We start from the raw sequence: 9,737 nt of genomic DNA on the forward strand, positions 1-9,737 counted from the left end.
AAGTTTAAAACAAATTTTAATTTCTATAATGTTTAATTTAAGTATATTTTACACATTTAGATAATTATATAACCTTTTAAATTAACAAAAGAACTATTTTTAAATTTGTCGCTTGAATAATTATGTAAATAATTAAATTTAATTAGATATTTACATAAAAATATCTTACATGGCCAAGCTATCAAAATTAAGTTCTTTTAAGAATTCAATTTTAATTTTGTCACATTATAACTAATGTTTTAACAATCATTTAATCACATCACATAAAATTGTTTACACTAATAATGTTTTAAAAGAAATATGATAGACATCCAATTTTGCAAAACATTTGTTAATGGTAAAAGATGAAAGTTGAAATTCAATACTAAAAATTTGACTAATTTAACTTTTTAATCAATAAACAAATAAATAAATCTATATTTTTTATAATAAAAAATATTCACTAAATAAAAATAATACAAAAATAAGACAAAAAATGTAACAAATTAAATATATTATATGTAAATTTAAATTGAATAAAAAATTAATAATACTATATCATATTTTATAATTTAAATTGGATTGGTTTATTTTTTATAAGTAGATACAAAATTCGATACCATTTATGCATTTTTTCAAAAGTAAAATTTAATATAATTTAAATTAATGCGATTTTGATTGGTTTTCAATTTGAATTAAATTGAATAAATGATTTTATTTGAATAAATTTGAATATGAACATTTTTAAAAATTATATTTATAAAAAATAACAATTTTTTAAATTAATTAACTAAATAATCATAAAAAAACGAATTTAATTAAACGAGTACATAAAAATATGGTCAATCTATTAAAATTAAGTTCTTTTAAGAATTCAATTTTAACTTTTCTTCTCACACTCTTAACAAAAAATCTTATGCACATCCAATCCAATTTTGCATTCTAAAAGTGGGAAAACAACTTTCTATAGTCATCAGTCAAGATGCAAAACATTTGTAAATGTTAAGATCAAAGTTGAAATTCAATAGTAAACATTTGACTAATTTAATTTAAAAGAAAAGGTTCAAATTCAAATAGAGTGTTTAAAAAATGAGTTAAGGTGAGAAAAAAATGGAAAATGGTGGGACCCAGAAGAGAGGCCAATGGCAGCAAAAACACACTAAATGTGGCAAAAAAGAAGAGTCATGCACAACTCTAAATACATACAATAGCCATGCAAAGTTGCCGTTTCCAGGCACTGGCCATTTTGGGGTAAAACCCTCTCTCACCTCTTTATCTTCTCCACCAAATTTAGCACTCTCCCTTTCCCCAAGCAGAAACAAACATTGAAAAACAAAAACAAAAAAAGAAAAAGAAAAAGAAAACCCTTCAAAAACCAGGTTTGGGGTGTTAAAGCTTAGGATTTAGAGAGTTTAGAAAATAAAAAAAGGAAGCACCTTTACATATACCCAGAGCTTCTGTTTGAGAAACAAAGGTGTTTGGATTAAAATTCCAACTGGGTTTCATCAATTTTCTTTGTTCCCATATTTTTTTTCCATCAAGTTTGCGTTTTTGGGCTTTGATAAGCTTATTTTGGGTATAAAAGAAGAAAAAAAGGAGATGGGTAGGGGTAAGATTGAAATCAAAAGGATTGAGAATGCTAACAGCAGACAAGTTACATTCTCCAAAAGGAGAACCGGTCTTCTTAAGAAAGCTCAGGAACTCGCTATTCTCTGCGATGCTGAGGTGGCTGTCATCATCTTCTCTAATACAGGGAAGCTTTTTGAGTTTTCCAGTTCTGGGTATGTATCTATGTCACTTTTAAGGTGTTTCTATGGTTTAACATGCTTGCATGTTACTTTTGATTGTATGAGTTACTTTTTTTTTTTTTAAATTTTATTTGTAAGGTTAGTCTTTTTATTTTGTTGCCTCAGATTTCTTATTTATCATGTTTATCAATTTTTGCATGTGAAAATTTGGTTCTAATTCTGATGGTTTGACTGGTACAGGATTGGTCTTGTTATCGCTGAATTTATTTGCTTTCCTTATTTTGATGTGGTGATTTATTTTTTATTTCATATATGCTTGTTTCAATTAATTTTATTTATTTATTTATTTTGTGTGTGTGAAAGTGATTTCTTTTTAGCTGATTATTAAGTTAAACCTCCCTTTCAGTTTGGTTATTTCTTTATAATCCTATCTTCACTTTCTCTATAGGAAGATATTATTCTGAGTTGGGTTTGTAAGTCCATTTGTTTCTTGCTGGTTAATCCTTTTAAGTCAAGGTGTTTTACACAACTTGCTCAGTTTAATGCATTGCATTTGCATGCTATTGCAAAGGTTACTTTGTTGAATTATGATATTTATGATTACTTGATGAATGAGATTATGAGATAGATGCATGATATACATTATTCAATCATTAAGATGAAACAACTTTGTTTTTTTTTCAAGCCTTTTTTGCTTTGCTTTATTCTGTGATTCAATTGACTTAAGTGAGTTTGAAATGTGGGGACCGTTCATTTCCCACTAAATGCATTTATTCTTCTAAATTGTGATCCCAATTCACAGAATGAAAAGAACACTTTCAAGATACAACAAATGCACCGATTCTTCAGAGGTGGCTATAGTTGAATGTAAAGCAGAGGTACTCTGTTATAATACCCTTTTAGTAGAATAAAATTTAATCTTCAGTTTGTAGTCTATAAGATTATTCTTCTTAGTTGCAGAACCATCAACCAAAGCAATGGTTCATTGGTAGTAGTAATAAAAAATGACATGTCTGTATTATAGCTGCTGTTCTAATCTTCCTTCCATTTGGTACTTGTCTTAGTTTAATTTTTGTATTTTTGTTACTAATAACAAATCTTTTTCTTCAGAAGGAAGATTCTAAGATGGTGGAGGCTCTTAAAGATGAAATTGCAAAGCTAGAAAGAAAGCAACTGTATGTGTTTTAAACCTTTACATTTCTATTTATTACCTCATCGTCTTCTGCTACAAGCGTTATCTCTCGATGAATATTTTCCGCCTGTGACTATAGATGGCTACTGGGTAAGGACATGACAGGATTGAGTATAAAAGAACTGCAACATCTAGAGCAGCAACTTAACCAAGGGTTGTTGGCGGTCAAGGAGAGGAAGGTGTGTCACATTTCATGTTATCTTTGTTCCTTCGCCTTTCCTCAGCAAAGTTCATAAGCAGAATATCATTTTACCTCGTAATATACTATCACTGTTCAAAGTCTTAATTTTGTTTACTCTTTCAGGAGGAATTACTTATGGATCAACTGGAGCAGTCTAGGGTTCAGGTATTTTGAAACTTGAAAAAACTCTCTAAAGCCTACTTGCTTCGTTGAGTGGTGATGCGTGCGACAACCATAAAATTATGTTTTACTCGACTAGTCATTTACATATGATTTACAAGCCATACTTTTTCTATTCAGTTCACTGTTTTATTTAAAGGAAGTCAGTATTTCCTAAATCTACATATGATTAAGTCAATAATAAACATATTATGTTATACCTTTCCTTTCCATATTTGTTGCGATTATTCTTGTCCTCAATGTAGAAAGCAAAGAACTTGCTTGTAGCGACTAGAAATTTGTAGATAAAGTTGAAATCTTTGTCTATTTTAGGATTGACAATAACTTTGTTCTGATATTTGTTTGGTTTATTCTTTACAGGAACAGAGAGCTATGTTGGAGAATGAAACTTTGAGAAGACAGGCAAGTGTTTATTCGCGTTATTGACATGCTTCCGGAATCCTTGCCTTTGTACTTTGAATACTAATACTGTCATCTCTTACAGATTGAGGAGCTTCGTTGTCTTTTCCCGGTAACAGAACGTGTAGTCCCGTCTTATCTTCACTACCCCCATGTGGAAAGAAAGAATGTTTATGTAGATAATGGTGTTGTTAAGTGTACCAGCTTGGCAAGTAACTGTGAAAACGAGAGAGGAGATTCGGACACCGCATTGCATTTAGGGTACGACCTGTATTCGACCTCCGAATTCACAACTAAGCTGCATAAGAATCATGCTATTCTATGATTTTTGCTGCATACAAAGTCCATTATTCTTTATGTTCATGTACCTACATGTTATGTAGATTCTAATCTAATATTTGATTCTTGTTTTTCAGGTTGCCAAGTGATGTTAATCACAAGAGGAAGGCAACCGAGAGAGAAACATTTTCGAATGAGTCAGAAAGCCAAGTTGCTCTACTCTGATCCCAGTTCTGACTTATCTTTCTTGCAACAAGGAAAAGTAGAAGAACTTGAAAGTTGAAACTAATTTAGTGCAGTTATAGTTTGTGCAGTTTCAGTGTAGATCAGATAAGTGGAAAAAAAGTAGGATCCTAGGTGAATCCCCCCCAAGATCAAATCATATAATGTAGAATTTGGCTCTTTTTTTAGATTTTGGCAAGCTTCAGATTCAGATTTCATCAGTTCTACCTCATTTTGGGGTAAACAGGCTTGGGGATTGGGGAAAGTTTTAAGTTATTATGAACCATGCTTTAGTTATCTACAAAAATCAAAAGGATTCTTAGTCTATTTTTCTGTTGTTGCATATTCATCTTGATGTTTTGGTGTCCTTTTACTTTAATCTAGAATATGCCTCAGTCATTCAACCTTTGATTTCAATATTGTCTATGTCAAGAAGAAATTATTTATCTCCCACTTAAATATCATCTTACTTGTTAAACAAGGGGAAAAATTTATTGATCTTTTGAGATTTTAGGACCTTGAAAGTATATAGTTTTTAACTTCATTTAAAAATATTTGAAAATATTTTAAAGATATTATAAATTTATTCTCATGTTAGTAGAATTGAGACTTTTTTATATAATTATATTTAAAAAACATTAATTCCAGGAATACGCACGGATTAGAATTTTGTCTCGCCAACTCAAGGGCGTCGCCCATGAAATGGAGTTGCCCCTCAACTCACCCTCGGCGCGCCCGCGAAATGGAGGGGACGAAGTGGGGCATGTCTAGCCCACCGGCCGCGAAATGGGCCAATTAACTGGCGGCGACCAAGAATTGGGGAGCTTCGTTTCTAGCGTCCGCGAATCTAGTTTGATAATTTTCCATGTTTTCTCATTCTGCTTCCTATATGTCTACCTTTAACTTGCAAATAATACTGGTGACATAGGGTAGATGGAAGATCATCTTGTTCTTTGATTGCCCTTTAAATAAAATCATTGACATGGACTTCAAATTTGAGGATTGAAAAATGTTTGCCTTGGAAGGAACTATCCAAACAAAACCAACCTTTAGTAATGGAAAATCTTTCACATCTGAATCCTTTATGAGACTAAGTATTAGTTAGAGCATCCTTGACCTTCGTTCCCTGTATTTCATATCTATCTATAAATTGGTGTACTCTTCCCATATAAAAGTAACTGTGAAAACCATTAAAACACATACTTAAGATGAAATAATTAATTGACCTTGGTCATGTAGAAAATTGTATAAGTAGACAAACTTCTTGTACCGAAATGAGTTGTCGTACCATTCATTCTTAAGGCAATCCATTTTAATATTCTTAACTTTGGACGTTATGTAAACTTATTACAATATTACTACATATGCAAAGCTTCTACCACAAATGTTGAATTGAAAGTCTTAACACATTGGTCACCAAGGGATATCCTACAGCATTTAAAGAAACACTTTTTGATTGGATGATTTTACACCTTGTGTCATTATATGTCTACTATCTTCTTCTTGACGATTTGTTTTTCTTACTAAAAAAGAAGAAAAGAGAAAATCAATCCCTGGCTGTGCATAATTAACACATCTAAAGTGCAATACTGCAATCTCAGTTATGTGCCACATATCTGGAACACGTTTACGTAGATTTTAATTCTATAAATAATTACATAAAAGTTCTCATAGATATTTTGTTTATCATGTTATGTAATCCAAGTTAATGGCAGTTATTTTCTAGTCCATATGAATACTTCTGAACTTGTTTATGTGTTGATATTTTTCTTTTGATGTCTGGCAGCAACTTTGGTGACATTTTTGATGAAGATTTCTTCATAGAAACACTTGGAAATCGTGTGCATGTGGTAAGAGAGCTCCCAAGTGACATACTTCAGAGGTTCAATAATAACATAAGTAACATTGTCAATCTTAGAGTTAAAGCTTGGTCTAGTCCTGCTCACTATCTTCAGAAGGTCCTTCCTCAACTATTAGAAATGGGGTGCGTTTTTTTCCCCTCTGTTTCCTCACCATTGGTTGGCCTCCAATTCTTCCCAGTGACAATTTCAAGTTTTCCAAATGCTAAAATGTCAAATAATATTCTAGTAGAAGATAGAACAAATGTAATATATTCCTAATGTTTACATGTAGTCTCTTCACTCATCAATATTTTGATAACTGAATATGTTTAATTTAAGTAGGATTATTTGCAGGGAATAAAGTACTAAAACCCACTCAACATAATGAAGTCACAATTAATGGAAGCAATATAAGAAAAATAACCAAATACACAGAAATAAATACCTGATTTTCAGGATCCAAACAAGTACATGTAAATACGAATTCCCCCCCTTGACTTATCTTGAAAAACTTTACGGTACCTGCCATCTTTTCCAAAAATCTGATAGATGAAAGTATTGTGTAAGCTTGATGATCATACTTTGATTGATTCAACTAATGTGTTGTTTGCAGAGTTATGTTATTGAAATCTCATATTCTTTTAAAAATTTAGGCTGGGCGTTTATATAGGCAAATTATGCTCCCAATTCGTGGGCAGTACACATGAAGTGCACCAATTCATGACCGCCGCCCCTGGTTTTCCCATTTCGTGGATGGCAGACACTAAATGGCTGTCCCCCCATTTCGTGTCCGCCGCAGGTGAGTTGGACCCTGCTGCTGTCGCCTCCATTTCGTGGGCGACCGCCTTGAGTTGGCGATGCGTATTTCAGAAATCTATGCGTATTCCTGGAATTAATGTTTTTTAAATATTTAATTATATAAAAAAGCCGTAGAATAGACATTTCTAAGAACCAATTTTTTGTTGAGGTTATTTTTAAGAAATATGAGAAGACAAAAAAAAATTTGTTACCCATTTTCTTTATTTCCATTTTACCCGGGATTTCTTTAAATCCTGCTTATTAGCTCAAATGATGAACAAAAGCTTTGTAAGAATGAGTTGTTTCTGATTTCTGCTCAATTTGTAAAGTGAAAGATCCAATTTTGAAACTCTCACATCAGAGACATGTATAAATATAAATAAGTTATACACAAGAACAACACCTTGGCTACATTAGTGTTCTATAATGCAATGAAATCTTTAGTATTTACATTACTTGTTAAATTAAGATCATACACTTTGAAAACATTACAAAACTTAAAAGACCCTATGAAACTATAAGTCTATACACAGGAAATCAAATCAATCAATCAAACAACAGAATTTTTGGGTCCTTTCTTCAATCTAAGACAATCTATTAATTCAGTTCTCTGTGTCATTACCTTGTTGAACATATCATCCACCATAGTTCTTACAACATCACATAGATTCTCCAACACTTGCAGCTTTGTTTGCATTTCCTTGGCAGCAACATCTGAATCATCAAGAAGAACTTGAGCAACAGAATCATTGATCTCCTTCACCTCCTTCAACACAGGAATTTTCTCCATTATTTGTTCATTGATCTTGGAATCAAGTGTCACAACCAAAGAACCATCAAAGCCACCTAAAATTTCTCTTAACTCCATATATGGCTTATTATTACTACACAAACCAGACAACAAAATCCCACATACCCAAAAGCCAAGACTCTTCATTTCCTTCAAAGCTTCACTAACAACCCATTCTTTGCCACTAAAAATCCTTCCTTGATCACTTTCTTTGCTCAATTCGTTGGCAAAATTGACATTGAAATTGGAACAACATGGCTCAATTGGTTTCAGATGCTTTGTTGCCATAGAAGATGGAAGTGAAGAATCTTCTAAAACTGATAAACGATGAACAAGAGAAAGCCTTGATTGTGCAAGATGAGAAAGTGATGAAGAAATTGAATTGAAAATCTCCAACAAACACAAACTGTAGCTGAGATACCCTTCAATGGAACCAACCTCCCATGTACTTAAAGGGTAATCTATATCCACAAGAAGATTTGCAAAAGCCTTGTTTGTGAAGGGTAAGATCCCAAAACACTTCTCAATCCATGTCAAGGACAAGAACAAGATCTCTGATGATGACGGTCCTCCTCCTGGTTTCAACACATCAAGTGATAAATGTCCTATGAATCTGGAAACCTCGGATCTAAAAGCATGCAAGGAAGCTAAGAACTTCTCAGGTTGGTTATAATGATCATGGTTGGTCTGATTTTGATGGTGGTTGTGGTTGTGATGATTCTCCAGCTTGTTGTAGAGTTTTGCAAAGGTATGTTCCAAGAGTACCATTGACAACTTAGAACACAATACAAATAACTTTGTTGGGGTGAGTTGAGAATTAGAACTATTAAAAAAAAGTAAAAGGCTTTGAAAGTTTGGTTGTAGATGACTTATTGGTTGGAAAGTTGAGCCGATAAAGTTTGGTTTTTGATCTCAAAAAAAGAGCAAAAGAGAGTAGATTAGTATTGGAATGCAACTAGGTTGCGGATATGATCAAAACACACAATTGGTGTTTTCTTTTCCCATAGAGATTAAGGAAAAAAAAAAAACTATGGGCACCCATTTTTGCGGTGGTCAAATAGGTTCATCTGATCTGACCTACATTTTTGGTTAATAGAGGTTGGTTTATGATATAAGTTATGTTGTGGAAAAAAGGGCCCTATGCAATTACTTTGATCAATATACCAAGTTCAGAATACCTAGGGAGGGTATATTTGTCTATTTATATGGGTAATCGTACTTTGGTCCAGTTTGAGGAATCAGCTTAATTAAGCTATTTTTGAAAAAATAGCTTAAACAATAAATGACTATATTAAAAGTAGTTTTTAAATAAATTATTTTATATTTGAATTTTTAATTTTAAAAGTGTTTACTTTATAGAAATATGATAAAAAGTAGTAGTATTACGAGAGAAATTATTTTTTTTAACTTCTTTATAAACTCTTAAATAGCTTCTTAAAAAGGTGCAATTTAATTTTAAAAATTACACCAGATATTAATACTACTACTTTTCATAAATCAAAAACTCAAAAAAAATTACTTTTAAAACTTCCCAAACAGGCTCAAATTGTCACTGTGGTTGGTTATTGCTTTTACTTTTAGAGTTGCCAATTGGAAATAGGGACTTCCCTTGAAGCAGAAGCTTCAGTGGCAGTATATGAGGGTCACTACAATAACGTTTTGGTTCTCACATGTTATATTATATGTCTCACTCTTTTTTTCCTTTTCTTTTTGTCTGGTTTACATCACAAGCAACGTTGTATTTTTTATCATTGTATTTGTTTTGGTAACATCATTCTTAGTTTTTTGTTTTTAGGCTGATTCAAGACTAATTCTCCTATTTTATGATACTAATATAATATTTTATGAGATCCAAAATAAAATTGAATTAAAATTAAAAACTGAATATTAAAGATGTTATAATACATCACTTACAAGAACGAATATTATATCGATGGTAAGATTCGAACTTGTGTTTTTATGAGATACGAAATATTTTTTATAGTATGTTTCACTTCATTCTTATTTAATTTTATAACGTAGTTTTATAAATATATACAGGGACGGACTTAAAAAGAGTAAGTGAAGCCATGGTCCTCCCAGATTTTAAAAAAAAATTTATAATAATAAATGATTAAGTATATAAAAT

General features: G+C 31.7%; 2 protein-coding genes and 1 long non-coding RNA gene across 3 annotated transcripts; 1 reads left to right on the top strand and 2 right to left on the bottom strand.

The window, feature by feature from the left end:
* Positions 1,217-4,507, top strand: LOC107629671 (agamous-like MADS-box protein AGL15). Its single transcript, XM_016332510.2, has 8 exons — positions 1,217-1,760; positions 2,530-2,605; positions 2,838-2,902; positions 2,999-3,098; positions 3,224-3,265; positions 3,641-3,682; positions 3,765-3,940; positions 4,096-4,507. The coding sequence occupies exons 1-8, from the start codon at positions 1,579-1,581 to the stop codon at positions 4,181-4,183; spliced, it is 771 nt and encodes a 256-aa protein (XP_016187996.1). The 5' UTR covers positions 1,217-1,578; the 3' UTR covers positions 4,184-4,507.
* Positions 4,430-6,628, bottom strand: LOC110269967. The gene is made up of 2 exons (XR_002358841.1): positions 6,467-6,628; positions 4,430-6,212 (listed from the first exon to the last, which is right to left on the bottom strand). It is a non-coding gene; the product is annotated as an uncharacterized LOC110269967 (long non-coding RNA).
* Positions 7,209-8,303, bottom strand: LOC107629672 (protein BPS1, chloroplastic; the record flags this gene model as incomplete). The annotated part of the gene is given in 1 exon segment (XM_016332511.1): positions 7,209-8,303. A coding segment is annotated over 1 exon segment (934 nt), but the record flags the coding sequence as incomplete, so codon positions are not given.

This window comes from Arachis ipaensis, chromosome B03 (assembly GCF_000816755.2).
Source record: "Arachis ipaensis cultivar K30076 chromosome B03, Araip1.1, whole genome shotgun sequence".
NCBI lineage: Eukaryota > Viridiplantae > Streptophyta > Magnoliopsida > Fabales > Fabaceae > Arachis > Arachis ipaensis.